Source organism: Lepus europaeus, chromosome 10 (genome assembly GCF_033115175.1).
Source record: "Lepus europaeus isolate LE1 chromosome 10, mLepTim1.pri, whole genome shotgun sequence".
Lineage (NCBI taxonomy): Eukaryota > Metazoa > Chordata > Mammalia > Lagomorpha > Leporidae > Lepus > Lepus europaeus.
In genome coordinates, this window is record NC_084836.1 from 66,440,718 (window position 1) to 66,462,279 (window position 21,562).

Sequence of the window (21,562 nt, forward strand, 5' to 3'; positions counted from 1 at the left end):
GGGTAGTTCAGTGAGGCAATGCACAACAATAAAAAGAAAGCTTGGAGAAAGATCTAGAATTATATGTTCTTTTGTGCAAAAGTAATGATTAAAATGTACTACACCAAGAACTAAGAGGAGCCACCAGGGCAGCTGGCATTGAAAAGTAACGGCTGGAGGGACTAGAGCAGAGCCCAGACAGCGCAGCCGATGGCGCCAGGGCCCCCAAGGGTGGTGGTGTGCTTCTGAGGGCAGGCCCTTGCGTCGTGGTCCTCTGATCACCCCACCCCGGCTGTCTTATAATGACCTCGCTGAAATTGCTGAGGACCTACAGTTTCTAAACTTTTTTTCTCTTATAATGTGTGGAATTCTTTTCCCTCTTCTTTCTGCTTCACCCGCTCACCTCTTTTTTTTTTTTTTTTTTTCAAGATTCATGTGGTTCTGTGCGTGGCCACAAAGTTCTTTGATGGTTTTCCAAGCCTTCCTCAGCAGATCCCTAGTTTCTGTGTCGTCGTTCCCCCCCCCCAGGATTCCTGTAAGGGAAATTTGCCTTGCATGGCTGGTAAGGAAGGGTTGCCCGGGCCTGCTGTTGCCCTGTCCTCCTGGACTTTGGTTGCTACAATGTATCGGTAGTGTTGATACCTTTACCAGAGCACGCAGGCCTGTATTGGAGAGGGCTGAGAGCGCTTCTGCTTGAATCACTCTGGAAACTGGAGAAGCTGCACTCGGTTTGCCATGGAGATTTCCACAAGGATAAGGTTACACACAGAGGCTCATCCTCTCTTCCTGTCGTGGTATCAGCATTCTGCCGCCTAATCACTCCATCATCCTGCCATCCATGTCTCACTTCTCATGCAGGATCGTTCCCCCCACCCCAGCTCAGCGTGAACCACCAGTCTAGATGCTTTATCTGGTTCTGGCTCTAGCCCTTAAATTGTCCGTCTGGCTTTGTGTTTCATTTGACCCTCATACACTGGGTCGCACTGTCTAAAAGAGAATTATGCCCCCTCCGATGTCTGAGTGCATTTCTCATTTCTTACTGCTGCTCCTGAGCAGATCTGTAACTTCAAGGTTAAGATAAGACACATTCCATCAGAACTATGTCGTCATCCTTGCCAGCTTCTGATCTGTGACTGTCCTGGAGATTTACAAGACAATTGCATGCCATTCTTTAAAGAATATTATGGGTGGACTCTTGACTCCTGGCATCAGGCCCAATTCGATTTGTCAGCTGCTACAAAACCCATTTCCCGAAGAGAAAAGGACCTCGGCGTGTGTGTCCTTTCTGCAGTTTAAGGGTAGGAAGCCGGGAATGGATGTGAATCTTTGTCCTGATGTTTTTAGGGGCAGCCGTAGACAACAGAATATTTTTTGGCCCTTTCCTTGTTGAATTCACTTTTCTTCTCCTGAAAGGTTTTGCCAAAATGTTAGTGTTGCTGTCATTCTTTCCTATCCCTTACCCATCCCTTCATGGAATTAGCACTAAAGGCTTTTCCGAGTTGGAAGGAATGAAAATAAGTATTTTACCCTTGGGAGAGGACATACCTACCTCGTTCTGCATTTACCAATTTTCCAGCACCCCAGTTAGCATGGTTCCTCCTCTGTCTGTGCACCAACACGTTGAGCCGGGAGTTCCTGTGTGTGAGCAGGGGACTGGTTTAGGAATCCGGGAGGCCACAGCCTGCCTTCTGTTGTCTTCAGCTCTGTGTGTTTCTGCAGAAGCTTCCCTTCTAGGGGCTGTAACGGCTCTTTGGTTTTGAACATAGATTCACTCTTGAAGGAGTGCATGCTTGTCCCACTTTAACGATGCTGCGAGTAGACGAAAAATGTATTTACCCAAGATCACACATGGCAAAATAATTACAGAGTCTGGACCCTGCTTTTATTTTATTTTTTTCTTTTTGCCATTGTTTTCAGATCCTTGGTTACATTAAAGAGATATCATTAAGGTTATAAAGCATTTTTTACTCAGATTTCCTTCCTGGTGAGTCCTTTCAGATTTGAGTAAATCTCCCATAATTAAAAAAAATTTTTTTTTTCTATTTTGCTTTTACACCCTATGTGTCTTTTGTTTGACAGCCAAAATAGTCACCATTTTCTCTTTTTGTGTCAGTTGGGTTCTTTGCTTTTGACGGTCCTTTTTCCCTACTCTCCTACAGCGGCAACCCCAGCTCCAGGGTTCCATGTCTGTCCGGCAGAGTCTCTGAGAGGTTTATTAGGCTGGGAGAAAGCAAGATATGTGGACTTTGTCTCTTGAGTTTGTCTGCCTTATCCCAGTCCTCTTCTCAAGCATTTAGGGATTGTTGATATGGAGAGCTGTATATTAATGTATCAGATGGGCAGCCATGAAGAAACCTGGTTCGTAACACAACAACATTACAACTAATGAGAACTGCTTTCAATTTAGCAGTCGTGGTCTGGGCGATCTGCTGTTTCGCTTTTGTCTTGTATTCAGGGAATGTCAGTTGAAAGGTTTCTGGGGGCAGTGCTTCTGGATTCTCTTTCTACCTAATAATCCTTCCAAAGAAGGAAGGTTGTATCTTTAAAATACTCCCCCTCCCCCCTTTCCTGTAATTTTTCCCCCAAGCAATTTTAATTAACTGTTCAGTGACAGATGGTAGAAAAGGCCTTGTCCAAAGTGCTTGGGGCGGGCTGGATTAGGGGGTGGGTGGTTTGTACTGATTCTGTTGTAGAGAGACCCAGCCTCTCTCCTCCCCTCCTGCTAGTTGAGCTGTAATCTTGTTAGATGATCTTAAAATGCTATTGATTAATTCACAGTGCTCCTCGAATAAGCACAGGTTTTGGATTTAAAACTCAAGAATCAATTCCCTTGAGTTCTGAATGCCTTAGACTTGAGACCAAGGGAGCTACCTTCGAACTTCTCCACCCAGTCTTCGCTGAAAGGGAAAGTTAAGCCTTTTAACTTTTCCATTTGCCTCTCCCCCTTAGTCTGGTAGGGCTGCCAGTTGCCATGGCAACGGACTGGGACAGCTGCGCAGTGGCGCCCAGGCAGCTGGGTGGGGGCGGGGGAGCTGCCAGCCCGCCAAGCCCCAGACCTGGGAGGGGAGGCCCCTCCTGTTAGCCCAGAGGGAAAGAAAGAACTGGGGCGATCCGGTAGGTAAAAGAGGGAACCCCCATTCATCTGCCTTTGGGGTTCCTCTTCTGCATGAAGGTACAAAAGGAAATTTTCCCCATCCCTCCCTCAAACTGAGGAACACATATGTAAATCCTTGTTTTTTTCTGGTGAGGCAGGGGAGGCCATAGCCAGTGTTTAACTGCATGCATCTGACATGGGCCGGGTTTAACCCCAGCGCTCTGACCTACACTGCTCAGCTCCCGGAAATTGCAAGGTGAGTGGGCGTGGGGGGTGCTCTCCCTGGAAACGACATTTCCTGTTCCTGGTGAGGTCGGAGGCTGTTTGTATTTTTAAAAAACCAAGTCAGATAGATTTTCTTGGAGTTTAGGACCGTCTTCTAAATTCATAAAACCTCCTACCTACATTCTCCTGCTACTCCCTCTTCAGAATAAAGTATTTTAGTGAAAACTTGGTTTTACTGTAGGGCAGTAATGGATATAAGTAGGTTTTTAGGTGGGCATACCCATTGCTAGTAAGTTCGAGATAGGGTTTCCAACTATATATTCTTTATTTTTGTAATAATTTCTTAAGTTTTGCTGATTCCAAGTGAATGGATAAATGCAACTTCTTATGTTACTCAAACATAATTCTGAGATTAGTAGTGGCCCTCCTTATTCCCGGGAGTGGTCAAGATGGAAATATTTAAGAGAGTGCTGAGTAACATCTTTAAAGATTACAGCAAAATAAAAATGGAGTTCAGCTAAGCAAACAGTTCCTGCTACTCATATGATCCAGACTGTAGGCACCATTTAGCATGGTTAAGGAAGAATTCTTAAAAATGATCATGGTAACAACAACGTGGGAATTTTAAAAACTGGATTCTCTGTTGAGCACCCCCTGATGTGCATATTTCTGAGCTTAACTCAATTTCCATTTGTGTTGCCTGCTCCAGCTCTCCTTGGGCCTATGAATGGTTCCTCTGTGCTTCCTGGAGGCTTCATGTTGATGCTGAGTCTGGGGCCAGACTCCCTCTTCCTCCTCCTCTTCCTTTGGCTCAGAGTCAACTTCAGTTAAGAGGAGAGGTGCCTCCTTAACTGTTTGCCTTAGCTGAGCCTTGGGGATTATTGAACCGTTCTAGTAAACTCATTTTGAATTTGGGGACTCATTTTTTTTTTCTTCCTGCCTTGAGCTCGCTAGAAAGGAGGCTTAGTGTGTTGGAGATGTCAGCCTTGCTTTTGTGAGCTGATGGATGCTCTGAGAGACAAGCTCGGTTTGTCTAAGGGAAATGTACCGAGTCCCTGAAAATGTGGCGGCGGTGCCTGGGCAGGCCTCGCTTGTGCGGCCCTGAGACGCTCAGGGGCTGGGACAGGGAAGAGTTGCATTTTGGAAGCTTTTGTTTTTTCACTTTCATAAAGAGCCTTATTCACCTGGGAGGGAGAGGTTTTCATTCTGTCGCAGTTCCTCTAACTGAAGGTTTTCCACATTTCCTCTGGAGTTCCCGGTTTGTGAAATAGTTACAAAAGCAGCCCAGTCTTTTAGAATCTCAAATGAGAGGAGTCGAGCAGCTGCACTAATAATTTTGATCTCTTTAGCTGAAAAGAAGGTGGTAGTTGGGGAAGCGAAGATTAACCCATTTTTAAAGTGAATTCTTAGGGCCCATCTGTAGAATGATTGAAGACGCACGAGAAGAGTATGTGGCAATTTTGTGTTAGACCCCCCCACCCCATCACCAAGAGGCTGAGACCCAGAACTGCGCGTGCGGGTTCTAACCACCTTGTCGCCCTCTCTGCAGGAACGCGGTGGCCTTAGTCTTTCAGGTGGGAGAGCGTGCGACATGGGAAAGAAAACCAAGCGGACGGCTGACAGCTCTTCTTCGGAGGATGAAGAGGAATACGTGGTGGAGAAGGTGCTAGATAGGCGCGTGGTGAAGGGGCAAGTGGAGTACCTCCTGAAGTGGAAAGGCTTTTCCGAGTAAGTACTAATGCTTAGCATCTAGGGCTCTGCAGGGCTGAATGCCTTGATTCACTGCCCGTGAGCCACCGCTGTCCGTGTCTTTTCTTTCTCCCATCTGCACACCTTTCCTGAGTTAGAAGACGCAACACAGGCTAAACAGACCCCTCCCCGTAGAGCTGATATTCTACTGACTCTCCTTGTAAGAGGCAGGATAAGGCCTTGGCTCAGTGCACAGACCAACCAGCCAGTTTGCCTGAGCTCGGATTCTTGCTCCACCACTAGTGAAATGAGATGGATGATGGTAGTTAATTTCCTTAATCTTTTTTTTTTTTTTTCCTCCTCAGAGGAAAAAGAGAAATAGTACTTGTCATAGGGCTGATAGATGTATGCACAGGGCCTAACATAGGCTTGGTGTCAGTGTAAACTGTTATTAACATTTTTGGCGGTAAAGTAAGCTTAAATCTGTACATTTAAGCAAAGAAAAAAAAAAGTCGGTTCCATAGCCCATGTTTCTGCCGAACTGGATCTCTGAGGTGTCCCAGGACGAAGCCACCCAGTCCTAATGAGTGTTCATTTCAGTGTGAGACTTAAATCTGAGGCCAACATTTTATTGTTAAAGATTTTAGACACAGAGATGAGGTGAAGAAAATTTGGAGTGAACAAACACACACCACCTAGTTTCTATATTTAATATTTTTACTTAATTTATTTGAAAGGCAAGGAATCAAAGAGGTCTTCATTTCCTTCATTTGCTCCCCACTGCCTGCAGGGCTGGGCCAGGCAAGGCCAAAGCCAGGAGCTGGGAACTCAATCCAGGTTACCCATGTAGGTGACAGGGACCCAGCTTAGACGTCACCTGCTGCTTTCCAAAGTGTGCATTAGCGGGAAGCTGGAGTAGGGAGGGAGCCTCATGCCGGCGAGTCAAGTGGCATCTTACCCTGTCAGTAACATGTCTGTAATCTGAGGTTTCCTCAAGGAAGTTAATGAATTTTCAGGATGATACTGAAGTGGTAACTAGAGTTTATCAGGCGGTAGCTGGCTTTATGCTGAAATGCTAAAGTAAATTATTCTTTCCTTTGGAATAAATAGAATGAGCCACATATCAAAGCATAGATAACTAGCTTGAAGGTAAAATAGGTAAGGCTGGGCTGGTGCCGTGGCGCACTAGGTTATTCCTCCACCTGTGGCACCGGCATCCCATATGGGCGCCGGATTCTGTCCCAGTTGCTCCTCTTCCAGTCCAGCTCTCTGCTGTGGCTCGGGAGGGCAATGGAGGATGGCCCAGGTGCTTCGGCCCCTGCACCCACATGGGAAACCAGGAGGAGGCATCTGGCTCTTGGCTTTGGATCGGCACAGCTCCTGCCATTGCGGCTATTTGGGGGGTGAACCAACGGAAGGAAGACCTTTCTCTCTGTCTCTCTCTCTCTCACTGTCTATAACTCTACCTGTCAAATAAATTTAAAAAAAAAAAAAGAATTTAAAAATAGGTAAGGCCATGTAATTATTAGGCACTCTGCCTCAATTCCTTTCTTTCTTTAAAAGATTTACTTCATTTGAAAGGCAGAATTACAGAGAAAGAAAATGAGAGAGAGAGCACTTCATCTGCTGGTTTACTTCCAAGATGGCTGTGATGGCCAGGACTGGGCCAGGCAGGAGCCAGGAGGTTCCTGCAGGCCTCCCACGGAAGTGCAGGGGCCCAGGCACTTGGGCCATCCTCCAGTGCTTTTCCAGGCATATTAGCTGGGAGCTGGATTGGAAGTGGAGCAGCGGGGCTCAAACTGGCACCCATATGGGATCCAGAGTTGCAGGCAATGGCTTAACCTATTGTGCCACAATGCTAGCCCCCTATCTCAATTTCTGATGGTATCTTCCCAGGATGCCTAGTAAAGATTTCAGTGCAGGTGTTGTGATGGAGCAGGTTAAGCTTCTGCCTGCAACTCCAGCATCTCATATGGCTGCTGATGCTGGTATGAATCTCAGCTATGCCACTTCTGTTCCAGCTCCCCGCTAATGTACTGGGAAAGCAGTGGAAGATGGCCCTCCCAGGTGCTTGGGCCCCTGCACCTGTGTGAAAGATCTAGAAGGAATTCCTGGCTCCTAGCTTCAGTCTGTCTGGTCCAGCCCTGTCTGTTGCAGCCATCTGGGAAGTGAACCCCCAGATGGAAATTCTCTCTGTGTGTCTTTTCCTCTCTGTAACTCTGCCTATCAAATAAATTAAATCTTTAAATTAAAAAAAAAGATTTCACAGAACTCCAATGAACTGATAGGAATTGGGTTCGGTGCTGTCCAATAGAAGTACAAATCATAATTTTAAATTTTCTAGTGGTCGCATTAAATGTGGAATTAATTTTTATTTATTTATTTGACAGGTAGAGTTATAGACAGTGAGAGGAAGAGACAGAAAGAAAGGTCTTCCTTCCGTTGGTTCACCCCCTAAATGGCCGCTACGGCCGGAGCTACGCTGATCCGAAGCCAGGAGCCAGGTGCTTCCTCCTGGTCTCCCATGCGGGTGCAGGGCCCAAGCACTTGGGCCATCCTCCACTGCCCTCCCGGGCCACAGCAGAGAGCTGGCCTGGAAGAGGAGCAACCGGGACTAGAACCCGGTGCCCATATGGGATGCCGGCACCGCAGGAGGAAGATTAGCCAAGTGAGCCATGGTGCCGGCCCCATAAATGTGGAATTAATTTTATTTATTTATTCGATTGATTTTTATTTATTTGAAAGTCAGAGTTACGGAGAAGGAGAGCCAGGGAGAGAGAGAGAGCCAGAGAGATTTTCCATCCTCTGGTTCACTCCCCAAATGGCTGCAATGGCCGGGGCTGGGCCAGGCTGAAGCCAGGAGCTTCCTGGTTTCCCACGTGTCTTCTGTTGCTTTCCCAGGCGCATTAGCAGGGAGTTGGATCGGAAGTGGACGAGCTGGGACTTGAACCTGAACCCGTATAGGGTGCCAACACTGCAGGTGGAGGATTAATCTTCTATGCCATAGTCCTGACCCCTTGTTTATTTATTTTAAAGATTGATCTATTTGTTTGAAAGGCAGAGTTACAGAGAGAGCTTCCATCCACTGGTTCACCATCCAAATTGCCACAGTCCTGGCTGGATCACACAGAAGCCAGGAGCCTGTCCATCCAGGTCTCCTATGTGGGTGATAGGGACTCAAGCATTTGGGCCGTCTTGTCTGCTTTACCAGGAGCATTTGCAGGAAACTGGATCAGAAGCAGAGCAGCTGGGACTCAAACCATGCTTGATATGAAATGCCAGCATTGCAGGTGTCTGTTTAACGTGCTGGGCCACAATGCTGGCCCCTGAAACTCATTTTTATTTTTTAAAAAAAGATTTATTTTATTTGAAAGGCAGTTACAGAGAGGCAGAGGCAAAAAGAGGTCTGCTGTCTGTTGGAGCTGACCCTGTCTGAAGCCAGGAGCTTCTTCTGGGTCTCCCATGCAGGTGCAGGGGCCGAAGGATTTGGGCCATCCTCTACTGCTTTCCCAGGCCATAGCAGAGAGCTGGATTGGAAGTGGAGCAACTGGGACTCAAACCAGCGCCAACATGGGATGCCAGTACTGAAGACAGTGGCTTTACCTGCTACACATTAGCGCTGGCCCCTGAAATTCATTTTAATGACATATTTAATTAATAGATCAAAAAATACTACTTGAACATTAGTATGCAAATGAGGTGTTTTCCATTTGTGTGTGTGGGGGGTGGGTGTGTGTGCTAGTTCTTCAAAGTCTAGGGTATATTTTATGTTTTGTAGTGCGTTTCAGTTCAGACTAGCCACGTTTCAGTTGCTCAGTAGTCACATGTAGTGGTTACCATACTGAATATCACAGCTTTAAAGGGAAGGACTGGGGCGGGCACTGTAGCGTAGCAGGTAAAGCCACCTCCTAAGTGCTGGCATCCCATGTAGGTGCCTATTTGAGTCCTGGCTGCTCCTCTTCCGATCCAGCTCTCTGCTGTGGCCTGGGAAAGCAGTAGAAGATGGCGCAAGTCCTTGGGCCCTTGCATCCACATGCAAAGACCTGGGAGAAGCTCCTGGCTCCTTGCTTTGAATTGACGCAGCTCCCGCCGTTTCAGCCAACTGGGGAGTGAACCAGCAGATGGAAGACCTCTCTCTCTCTACCTCTCCTCTCTTTGTGTAACTCTGACTTTCAAATAAATAAATAAATATTAAAAAAAAAAATAAAGGTAGGATCTATGTGTACTGCAAGCGTCAATGTTTTGCCTTTACTTTTGGATAAAGATGTGAGTCGGGAGTCTGTGGAACATACTGCAGGTTATTTTAGTACCCAGATTCAGATTTCTCATCTGGAGCCTGTTGGTGTTTTGGGTGGGACAATTCATGCGTCGTGAGATACTTGGCATTTCTCCCAGCCCCAGTGTGGCCCTGGGCGGCACAGCAGTCAGAAGATGCTGTCTGCATTTCTCAGGAGGAATGCTGTCATCCTTTCCCCAGATACAAGAACCCCTGAGCTTGAGAGACCCAGAGCACTGCGAGATAGGAACTCAAGTAGCCACCTCAAGATGTTGAGGGGATCTGGTGGGCCCATTGACTCACCGCTAGAAATACTCAGATGCTTGAAAGGTACTTGAAACTGTCTCCCTGCCATTGAGGTGCTCTGGTACCCCATGATAGGTCAGAGAGGGAAGCATCTGTGGTAGACAGATGGAGCATTTGTCATGATTTCGTGATTGCCCTGGGTTCATGAAAGACTGGGCCAGATTTTGCTGTCTTAGCCTTGTCTGCAAGTGGACACCCTCCACACAATGCTCCCTTATCTGCTCCAAGCTGAGGTGGATGCCTGAGACCGTGCATGGTACTGATCCCTGAGTATCCTGTTTGTCCTGTGCATACCTACCTGTGATAACGTTTAATTTATAAATTAGACCTAGTAAGGATTAACCTCTAATAACTAACGGTAGAATACAGCAGCTATTATACTATAATGAAAGTTCTATGAATGTAGTCTCTCAAAATATCTTACTTTTTTTTTTTTTTTTTTGAAGATTGATGTATTTCTTTGAAAGAGTTAAGAGAGAGGGAGAGACAGAGAAAGAAAGATCTTGCATCCACTGGTTCACTCCCAGATGACTGCAATAGCCAGGGCTGGGCCAGGCCAAAGCCAGGAGCAAGGAGCTTTCTGCAGGTCTCCCACGAGGGTGCAGGGGCCCAAGGACTTGGGCCATCTTCCACTGCTTTCCCAGGCCACAGCAGAGAGCTGGATCAGAAGTGGAGCAGCCGGGACATGAACCAGTACCCACATGGGCTGCTGTCATCAGAGGTGGTGGCTTTCCCTGCCGTGCCACAATGCCAGCCCCAGAACTCTTACTTTGTGATGATGTGGGCACTGTGACACAGTGTTGGGCTGCTACACAAGGGTCACTTGAATGCGAGCACTGCAGTTTTCACCATCTGTCTGACTGGGGCTGCTTCCAAGGGACTAATGGGCAGGGGGATGAGGGTAGGCTGGATGAAGGAACGACTCACGTTACAGCCCAGGTGGAGCCAGGCCGTGCGAGATTTCATCACGCTACTCAGAAGGGTGCGCAAATTAGAACTTAGAAGTTGCTTATTTCTGGGATTTCCCTTTAATATTTTCAGACCACAGTAGCTGAGAGCACAAAAGTGGGACCTCAGATCGGGGGAGGGGGGTGGCTACAGGATGCGCTGGTCAGTGGTCAGATTCTGCCGCTTTACAGAGGAGGAAATAAGCTAAATTATTTATTGAAGATAATGTAACATGAAGATGGTGCAACAGTCATCCAAGATCCAGTGTCTTTGGCCCTAAAACCCAAGCTCTTAATTATACTATACTGTATTTGGGGTGAAAAGTAGTTGAAGTAGGCTGGCGCCGTGGCTTAACAGGCTAATCCTCCACCTTGCGGCGCCGGCACACCGGGTTCTAGTCCCGGTCGGGGTGCCGGATTCTATCCCAGTTGCCCCTCTTCCAGGCCAGCTCTCTGCTATGGCCCGGGAAGGCAGTGGAGGATGGCCCAAGTGCTTGGGCCCTGCACCCCATGGGAGACCAGGATAAGCACCTGGCTCCTGGCTTCGGATCAGCACGATGCGCCGACCGCAGTGGCCATTGGAGGGTGAACCAACGGCAAAAAGGAAGACCTTTCTCTCTGTCTCTCTCTCTCACTATCCATTCTGCCTGTCAAAAAACAAAAAAAAAAAAAAAAAGAAAGAAAGAAAAGTAGTTGAGGTATTGAGGTAGAAACAGCAGTATCAAAATGGTAGGAAAAAGGATAACCCCTGTTTAGGACTGCTGTCTTCCCATCAGCAGGGATTCTTCCCCAGCCCCTGCCCTCAGGCCTACTTCCTGTGTTAGAATAGGGCCTGTTTCTTGACTTGGTGCGTTAATTTCTTCTGGGATAGTGAACTGTACAGTTCGAGGGCTTAGGGGAAAGTTACTGTGTGGGGAAATATAAAGGGGATGTTCTTCCAATATTAGCTCAGGTGATTTAGAAATTAATTTTGTCTGAATCTGGCACTCTTGGCAGGAAGTTGTTTAGGTCTAAAGTAAATAGGTGAGATTTTCTCATCATTCTTCTCCCTGTTTGAGTCAGGTTATTTGGCTGGTGTGTGTTAAAAACTATTCCCATCTAAAGACTCCTCGTGTGTGGGCTGTCGGAAGTCACAGCACACCGGCATCCCATGTGGATGCCGGTTCTTGTCCCGGCTGCTCCACTTCCCATCCTGCTCACTGCTGATGCGCCTGGGAAGGCAGTGGGGGATGGCCCAAGTGCTTGGGCCTCTGCCATCCATGTTGTAAGACCCAGATGGAGTTCAGGCTCCTGGCTTTGGCTTGGCCCAGCCCCAGCTATTGAGGCCACTTTGGAAGTACACCATCAGATGGAAGTTCTCTCAATATGTAATTCTGCTTTTGAAATAGAAGATCTTTAAGACAAAAAGATTCCTTGCTTAAATTTAAAAGATAAAAATAATAAAACATCTTATGAGATAGGATTAGAGCATAAAGTTAAAGAGTTGTCCCCAAGTCAATTAGGGATTTACAGAAACTATAATATATTTATAGATGTGTCTTAATAGAAATAAATCCTTAAAATACAGCTAGAAGAACCTTTGCCACTGACTAAGGGGAAAGGAGAAACCTGGTCCAGTTTTTCCCACGTGGGTACATTTCTTGGTTTGACTTCATAAACTCATAGTGTTGTTAGTTTTGGTTTCCTAAAATCTATGCCGGGAATATAAAGGAGAACTTTGAGAATACCAGTTATTCTCAGAACAGCACTCCCTTGAACCAGAGTTAGTTAGATGCGATTGCTCAGCTTTGTCAACATAACGATATATGTTGACCACTAGCTGATTACAGACTTGAGTCCAGAGCACTTGGATTCTTAGTCATCTTCTGGTTCACCGTTATTGTAATGATTTAAGACCATACTGCCTTCTAAATAACTGGTTACAATCACTCATTGGCATTTTTTCAAAATATGAGTAACCTTGGAGACAGTGGATAGTGAGGGTGCGCGAGGTATCAGGCTGTCCTCTCTTTAGCTGTTGCACAGATGATAATGTATGGAAACCACTCCGTGAGCGAAAGTTGGGTTTTTTTTTAATGGCTTCACTGAAATATAATGTATTCACTGTAAAATTCGTTCATGGAAACTATAGTTCTGTGATTTTCCATACCTTTTTAGAGCTGTGCAGCCGTCTCCACATTCATAGAGCGTTACTGAGGCCATGGCCCCAGGCAACCACCAATCTGCTTTCTGTCTCTCAATTGGTCTCTCCTAGGCTTTTCATATATACACTCTCTTGGGCCTCGTTTCTTTCACTCAGCATGTTTTTGAGGTTCTTCCAAGTTGTGGCATGTATTATATTAGTATTTTGTGTTTTGTTGTTGTTGCTGAATAGTATTCCATTATATGAATATACCATATTTCGTTTATCCACTCACCGGTTGATAGACATGTGAATTGTTTTCTGGTTTTGACTGTTAAAATACTGCTGTAAACAATTGTGTACCAGTGTCCACGTGGACATATTTTCTTCATTGCTCTCATCTAGAAATTTAGGATAGAGTGTCTGTCCTTTGTGCTACATGGCCTCTCTGAAGGCATTGGATTTTTTTATGCCCTTGTTTTCTTTTTCCCCGTCTTTCTTGCCCAGGGAGCATAATACTTGGGAACCTGAGAAAAACTTGGATTGCCCTGAGCTAATTTCTGAGTTTATGAAAAAATACAAGAAGATGAAAGAGGGTGAGAACAATAAACCCAGGGAGAAGTCAGAAAGCACCAAGAGGAAATCCAATTTCTCCAACAGCGCTGATGATATCAAATCCAAAAAAAAGAGAGAGGTAAGCTTCCTTTCCCTTTTTCTTCACAAACTATTATTTTGCTGTGAGAAGGGGAGAGGGAGGAAGGGAGAGAGAGAGAAAACCGCCCTATTTCTATTCAAATCATGGACTATGACCCACAAGCTAAATTGTTGAATTGTTGAACAAAAGAGCTTCCAGGAGGTGTGTTGGTTAGCCACAGTGCCCCCTCCTGGCTGAGTGAGAAACACAATTTGTGACTACTGAATAGTTTTAAGGTGGGAAAATCACATCTAAGTAAAACTTAAAACTACTCTCTGCCTTCTCCATAAACAGATGTCTTAGTTATCTTAGGAGGATCTTTGGTGAATTTTTTTTTTTTTTTTTTTTTTGACAGGCAGAGTGGACAGTGAGAGAGAGAGACAGAGAGAAAGGTCTTCCTTTTGCCGTTGGTTCACCCTCCAATGGCCGCCGCGGTAGCGCGCTGCGGCCGGCGCACCGCGCTGTTCCGATGGCAGGAGCCAGGTGCTTCTCCTGGTCTCCCATGGGGTGCAGGACCCAAGGACTTGGGCCATCCTCCACTGCACTCCCTAGCCACAGCAGAGAGCTGGCCTGGAAGAGGGGCAACCGGGACAGGATCGGTGCCCCGACCGGGACTAGAACCCGGTGTGCCGGCGCCGCAAGGTGGAGGATTAGCCTGTTGAGCCACGGCGCCGGCCGGATCTTTGGTGAATTTTTGAAGAAGGGAAAAGAGCTTTGAAATGTCTGCCATTTTTTCTTTTCTTTCAAGAATGGCACTTACTTTCAACCCTTTATAATCTCGTTCTTAATGGAGGTGAGAGACACATAATATGCAACGAACCACTGTAAAGTATACAGTTCAATGGCATTTATATTCTCTCCTGATCCTATTATTTCTACATAATCTGAATAAAAATTAATTTTCAGGGAGCTGGTGTTATGGCACAGTGGGTTAAACGGCAGCCTATGATGCTGACATCCTATATGGGTGCTGGTTCAAGTCCTGGCTGCTTCACTTCCAGTGCAGCTCCCTGCTAATTTACCTGGGAAAGTGGAGGAAGATGGCCAAAGTTTTTGGACCCCTTCACCCACATGGGAGACCTGGATGGATTTTTGGTCTCCTGTCTTCAGCCTGGCTCAACCTTCGCTGTTTTGGCCATTTAGGAAGTGAACCAGAGGATGGAAGATCTCTTTTGCTGTCTCATTCTCTCTCACTCTGCCTTTCGAACAAAGAAGTAAAATTTTAAAAAAGGAATTAATTTTCCTCTTCATTTGTAACCGTTATTATTTACTGTGGGAAGTAGTTAGGAAATTTTAGTTTGATTCATTTGCTTGAATCCTTCTGCTCTGTAGCTCTCAGGCAACCAGCACAAGCATTGTTACTGTCTTTTTTTTTTTTTTAATAAGTTTTTAAAAAATGTTTTATTTTGTTTATTTGAAGGACAGACGGAGATCTTCTGTCTGCTAATTCACTTCCCAAATGCCCTCAGTGGCTACGGCGAGGCCTGGCCGAAGCCAGGAGCTGGAAACGCAATCTGGGGCTCCCTTATAAGGTGGCAGGGACCCAATTGCTTGAGCTGCACAGTAGCAGGAAAGTGGAGTCAGGAGCAGAACTGCCTCTTGAACCTGGGCACTCTGATATGGGCTGTGGGTGTCCCGGGCAGCAGTCTTCAACGGCTGTGCCAGTGCCCACCCATCTGTTTTATTCATCGCCCTCTTTTCCATCTGTGGGTGTACATGCAAACACACAGTGAACTCCCCAGCTTTCATTCCTTTCGTGTCAAGGTTATAAAGCCTTTTGCGGTGAAGGATATATCACACACTTAGAGTTGAATAAAGTAAGAGTTAAGTCCATCTCTGAATCTCCCAGCACCGCTGCCACAGGGGTCCCCATCTCTCTGCCTTCTGTTTGGGACTCAATCTTTGTAGAGCATGAGATCACAGCACCCCTCACTGCAGGGAACAAAGAAATCTCCACTGCCCAGGATACACCCCAGAGCAGGTGCACTTGCCTCGCTGTGGGTTGGGCCCAGGCAACAACCTTTATAAAGGCTGTGCAGACAATGCCTAGCCTCCAGAGGAGAGAGAATGGGAGAAGAATTGAAATGAGTGAAAGATGGTAGGCTGTGAGTGGAGGGGACCCTCAGTTTGTGTCTGCCTCCCTGTTTCACTAATTCCATTTTTTACAACTTGTTTTTTAAACTGCTGTGTTGCAGTGAGGTCTGTACATGATTATGATTTATTGCACTGTAAAGGATTTGAGAACGCGTTCCCCTTCTCTAAGGAGCTGGGGCTTGATTCTTTTTTTCTCTTTTGTTTTTATTACTCCTTTGTATTCTGGCTCTTATCTTTGATGCATTTGCCAGCTAAGTGAAAAGAGCAAAAACAGGCCAGCGTAGGACTTCCTAGGAGCCATATGTATGTTTCCTTGGCCTGCGTTTGTGTCCCTTTAAAGAGGAGTGACCCAAGCGAGCTGGCTCGGAGCCAGTGGCCAGTGCAGAGAGTTTTGTTCCCAAGCTGGGTTAGGGAGCTGCCGGCCTTGAGAATCCGCTCCACACATCCCCTACATTGGGAAGTTCATCTGGGGCCCCTGCTGCCATTCTTGGCAGTGCTGGTGGCTATGAGGGAGGCAGCTGGGGAGATAGGTGATTGCGTGCTTTACTGGTACAGAAGAAGATTGGGTTTCTCTCCTTAGACCACTGCAGAGGAAATTTGTTAGTCGGCATTATGCCTGATTTAAGATTACTGCCTGTGTGATGATTTTAGCATTTTCCTCGCCTCGGCTCCTTTTCAGCAGCTTGAACATTTTTCTTCCATTCCCCCACTTCCCTCCCTACGTGGCAAACTGTTTTCAGCCGCCAGCTATGATTTACTGCCAGGTCCATGCGCCAGCATTCCAGCTGTGAGCAGCTGTGTGCACATCTGGGAACCTCTTCCCCTTAAGCGCCCCCAAAAGAGGCTATGTTTTTAAAAAGTCAGTATCTCCCCTTGATCCATGCTTGGAATTTCCTTCCTATTGTGGGCTCTGGTATCTTCAGGGACCACCTGGACCCTGAATGCTTTTTCTCTCTCAAGAGAAAAGTGCGATGAATATCAGGGCAAAGAGATTTCATTATGAAAACCAGGCGCTGGAGATTGAGTTCATTTGTGCAGTCTTTCTAAATCTTTGTGTACTGCTGCTAGATAAGCCTGTGTGCTCTTTTGTAATAAAGTTTTGAAAAAATTACCAGGTTTGTGTAAAATTTTACTTTTTGGCTATCGCCATTTTTTTGTCTTTTATTATATACTGTATTAAAGACAAAAGTCCAAACACACATACACATACTGCCCCATTACTGACAGGCAGAGAGAGTGCTTATCTGTCTTCACGTAGACGTGACCATGTATTAAAGTAGCCATGTTTGTCTCTGTGTGTATCCCAAGATATATCTCTCCCCTCAAATATTTTGTATCTCAACTACAAAAATGGAGCTCAGAGGGCGTACAAAGATGTGAGAATTCCTTGCGCTTACTACAGAACAAACACTGTAGGTGTCACCAGTGCCGTGATTGCCTTTGACACAGTGTCGTTATTCTGAAAGTCACAGTCGAGTTCTGCCGTCTGGTGCCATGGCTAATCCATGGCAGGAGGGGGTAGCATAGAGCAGGTTCCCTTCCCCAAGATCTGTGATCTTTGAGGTTTGCCATCTTATGGTGTTGGTCTTGCGTCCTTCTTGCTGCTGTTCTCCCATCCGTGTAGATTCTATTGTGTGAAAAGCCACATTCAGGTGCACTGGTCAGTGTTACAGTGATTTTACACCCTAAAAAAGTTAATGAAGAGCAAGAAGGGTGGTACATTTGAAGTTCATACCATTGAAATGGTTTTAGGGTGGACGTGGACTTGGTTGTCACATCAGACTCGTTAACTTCACGGCGCAAAGGAGATTCCGAATGAGTAGCATTAGAGGAATTCCCACTTGATTCCAGAATATCTCCTAGGGATATTAAAGAGCTTAAGAGCCACTTCTAATCATTTGATGGAAACAGGAGGGATAACCAGATTTTTTTTTTTTTTTTTTTTTTTTTTTTTTTTTTGGACAGGCAGAATTAGACAGTGAGAGAGACAGACAGAAAGGTCTTCCTTCCATTGGTTCACTCCCCAAATGGACACTATGGCTGGAGCTACGCTGATCTGAAGCCAGGAGCCAGGTGCTTCTGGTCTCCCATGCAGGTGCAGGGCGCAAGCACCTGGGCCATCCTCCACTGCCTTCCCAGGCCACAGCAGAGAGCTGGACTGGAAGAGGAGTAATTGGGACAGAATCTGGCGCCCCAACCAGGACTAGAACCCGGGGTGCCGGTGCCACAGGTGGAGGATTAGCCTAGTGAGCCACGGCAGTGGTCCAGGTTTTTTTTTTTTTTTTTTTTTTTTTTTTTTTTTTTAATATTTATTTGTTTACTCGAAAGGCAGAGAGTTACAGAGAGGCAGAGGCAGAGACATAGAGAGATCTTTCATCCACTGGTTTATTCCCTAAATGGCTACAACGGCCAGAGCTGAGCTGAGCCAAAGCCAGGAGCCAGGAGCTTCTTCCAGGTCTCCCATGTGGGTGCAGGGGCTCAAGCAATTGGACCATCTTCCATTGCTTTCCCAGGTCATAGCAAGGAGCTGGATTGAAAGAGGAGCAGCCGGGTCTCGGACCTGTGCCCATATGGGATGCCAGTGCCACAAGCAAAGGCTTAGCCTACTAAGGCACAGCACTGACCCCATGATTCTTGAGTTCTAAGAATGTTTCTAAGTTGGGGCCAGAAGTGGTAGCAGATATTACCTTAGTTGTACTTTGCTAACCCAAGGAACAAGTGTTTTTCACTCTTAACTACCTGTATATAAGTTTTCTTCCTCTGTTTGTAGCAGAGCAATGACATCGCCCGGGGCTTTGAGAGAGGACTGGAACCAGAAAAGATCATTGGAGCGACAGATTCCTGTGGCGATTTAATGTTCCTAATGAAATGGTGAGCGAGATGGGGCCTCAGTTTGTCATTGTGGTCACTTTGCCTGTGACTTACATTTGTGTGAAGGATGGGGTGGCAATACTGAAAATTTCCCAAAGTAATGATGTGGAATGTCGGGGATCCTTAACCAGGATGAGCTGTGGGCATTGGCATAAGGTGAGTACTAGGGTTCAGAAAGGACTTGAACCTTTTCACGCTTGGGTATTCAGTCGGTTACATTACAGTAGCCTTGCATGCTGGAAAGAGGCAAATCTAAGGCAACTTAGAGACCTGCTGAACCGTTGGCTCGCACAGGTCTGGATCCTTTACTGGAAGACTGTGAGTCTGGAGCATGGCGCAGGAGTTGAGTGAGGCTTTTCCATCACAGAGAGCCAGGCCACTGACTGATGTGTGGCAGGGAAAATGAATGTTAACAGTGAGCATTAAGGCTCATACTGGCCGAGGCACAAGTGACGTCATCACGTAGAAAAAATGACTCTCGGAAGAAAGTGAAGTGCTGTCCTTCAGCTGGGTTTCTTAAAGACAGGTTGGTTGATGGTGTGGCCCTCACTGCCTCTCAGTTTTCCCAAGGGTTCTGGGCTTGTGCTGTGTAGGGGGTTTGTGCCCAATGCCACAAAAGAAGCTGAGGGCCCTACACGTTTCATCAAAGGTTTAATATTTCAACTGGTCAGAATGCTGCCGGGCACTGACACAAAAACCTGTGTATGGAGGATCACGCCCCTATGGGATGCCAGTGCCTCAGGCCAGGGCGTTAATTCACTGCGCCACAGGCCGATCCCTTGCATCTACATTTTAGCTACAGATTTCTGTATCTGTCTAATACCGTAGTTAAGCAATATGTACTCATGATTTGTTTACTTCCATTTCTCCTTGAAAATATTGAGCCATAAGGGTCCTTTTCACCTTGGAATCAAGTCCGCTGAGTGCGTTGACGACATGAGCGTGTGTGTAGACGCTTTCTCTCCTTTCTGAGTGTCCCCTTCTTTCTCTGCAGGAAGGACACAGATGAAGCCGACTTGGTTCTTGCGAAAGAAGCCAACGTGAAATGTCCACAGATTGTGATAGCATTTTATGAAGAGAGACTGACGTGGCACGCGTATCCCGAGGACGCGGAAAACAAAGAGAAAGAAACAGCAAAGAGCTAAAGGAGGGGTGGGCTCTGTCTTTCTCTTTGTACATAATACATTCACCTCCCTTGCCTCCTCTTCCTTCTGCCCACCCCCTTCTCTCCTAAACACATCCATAAAAAATGTGCTTCTCACTGTGCCCCACAGGGGGAATGTTGGTATTGGTTCTCTGGTAGCCTAACTGATGGTCTGACTCATGCGCAGTGTCTCCGTGCAGACCAGGCATTTACATACTGTGTGTAACTCCCACGATGGTTTCCTTTGCCCTGATCTCCTCCTCCTGCTCCCCTGTGACCTCAAGAGGAGTTTTAACTTTTTAATCACCTTCAAGTCCTGATCTTTCCAGGGTTGGTCACTTTTTAAGATTGGGGGATTTTGTTACAATGATGAGTAATTTTGATGTCTTGCTTTGGTCCTCAGAACGTGTTGATGACCAGCTGACTGTTGTTCTGACATACTGGGATGGAAAGGATGTTGCCCGTCTTTTAAAAAGCCAGTGGCAACTGCCACCTGTTGGGGCTTTCCCAGCCTAGTCCGGCTCCCCCCAGGAGCATACAGGGTTCTTGTGGCCTTCTGGGCCAGCCTCTGTTCGTCCTCACCCATCCTCCCAGAATAACTCCGTCCCCGGGAGAACCACGGTCTGCATTGAACTTTGTCAAGGCCCTCCTTTTGGCCCCAGGACCTTCGGCCTTGTTCTTAGCAATCCCTAAGGCTCCTTCTGCAAGGTGGCGTCAGTTTGTCATAAAATGGCAAGATGGTTAGCTGTGCACGTTGTTAGCTGTAGTCCATGAGGACGACATGGGTGGGGGTAGGATGCGACTGTCTTTCTGATCACACGTGGTATGTTTGTATGATTTCCTTCCATCCCTCGTGTTTAGACAATGTATTTATGTAGGTATGAGTGATTGCTTGGTGCTTGCTTGTGCCAAGGTGCTAGGCACCCTCCAACCCTGCCAACTTTCGTGGCCTCCCAAAGCATTCCTGTTACCAAAGAGGCTTCAAACCTGAGTCGCTTCTCAGCGGATCTAAGCTTCCCACCCCTGCCCCCCATGCCGTTATTTTCAGTGGAGAATTCTTGGAGGGGACCCATTGGCCACAGTGTCGATTTGAAATGTTCACAGCGGTTACAGCTTCCTGCTTCTTAGCTCCTAGATTGCCACCGAGAACCCCCGAAGTGTTGGTATTCTTCCCATCCTCCCCTCCAAGTTCTAGGTCTGTCTGATTTTTAAGAATGTGTTTTCCATGGAAGACTATCACCTTAGGAAGTGACAGGCCCTCTGGCGTTAGCAGTTTTGACACAGCCTCTCTCTCTGCGCAGCACAGTCTTTCCCTTTTGGTTTCTTCCTGCTTTGTTTTGTTGAGAGTTTTTTGTTTTTTTTTTTTCCCCTGATCATATCCTTCTTCCTTTGTACCCCCAAGAAATGCCCTCCTTCTCTCCTTTTCCTACTTGTAGCTGGGGGAGGCTGGAGAATCAGGACTCAAAGTAAGGAAATAGCAGGGTTTTGAGCATCTTCATCCCGGCCCCAAAGCTGAGGAAATAAGAATAAATGCTTGAAATAGCCTTAATTCTAGAGTTCACCAGCCACTGAGGCTGTTTTTTTGTTGTTGCTTTTGATTTTTGAAACATATAGCTGTCTGGCCAGGAGCATTCAGCCACTTCTAGATTGTTCCTAGTGACGAGGGGAACGGATGGATTACTTCAGTCCACAGATGAGCCAAATAATATGCAAATCATATCCCCATTCATCGCATTTGTTAACATTGCCTCCCTGCTCAGCTGCTGATTGAATTCTGTGTGCTCGTGTGAGTTATGTCAAAAATTATACTGCACAGTGAGAAGACAGCTGCTGCGGAGTGACGTGACAGACGGGACGATGAAGCTTTCGGTTTAAGTCAGCCGAGAAAATCCTCCTGAATGGTAATGTGATGGGGTGAGAGCCCGTGCCCCATACCTCAAGTGGGTGGGAGTTTTTAATCTCCATACTCCTTGCTCTCTGAAGGACTTAAAGGCCTAGATCAAGTGCTGGGTAATGGCCAGTTGCGTGTACATAACCTGATGGGCGTCTAGAAGAAAGCAAGGTGGCCAGAAAACAGATTGGTCCCAGGAGTGTTCAAGGACAGCAGTGAGGGCGGACAGG

The 21,562-nt window shown here is 46.6% G+C and overlaps 1 protein-coding gene across 4 annotated transcripts in view; it reads left to right on the forward strand.

Annotated features, from left to right (window-relative positions):
* CBX5 (chromobox 5) overlaps positions 1-20,811 on the forward strand; it is a 35,092-nt gene extending 14,281 nt beyond the window's left edge. The window contains exons 1-5 of one of the 4 annotated variants that reach the window (XM_062203547.1): positions 3,006-3,093; positions 4,848-5,026; positions 13,146-13,332; positions 18,197-18,297; positions 19,292-20,811. In XM_062203547.1, the coding sequence (XP_062059531.1) occupies positions 4,890-5,026; positions 13,146-13,332; positions 18,197-18,297; positions 19,292-19,442 (576 nt within the window). In that variant the 5' untranslated portion in view covers positions 3,006-3,093; positions 4,848-4,889 and the 3' untranslated portion in view covers positions 19,443-20,811. Of the gene's footprint in view, positions 1-3,005; positions 3,094-3,174; positions 3,330-4,847; positions 5,027-13,145; positions 13,333-18,196; positions 18,298-19,291 lie in introns of those variants that run through there. The other 3 variants (XM_062203546.1, XM_062203548.1, XM_062203545.1) reach the window with 3 other exon arrangements.
* The last annotated feature ends 751 nt before the right edge of the window (positions 20,812-21,562 follow it).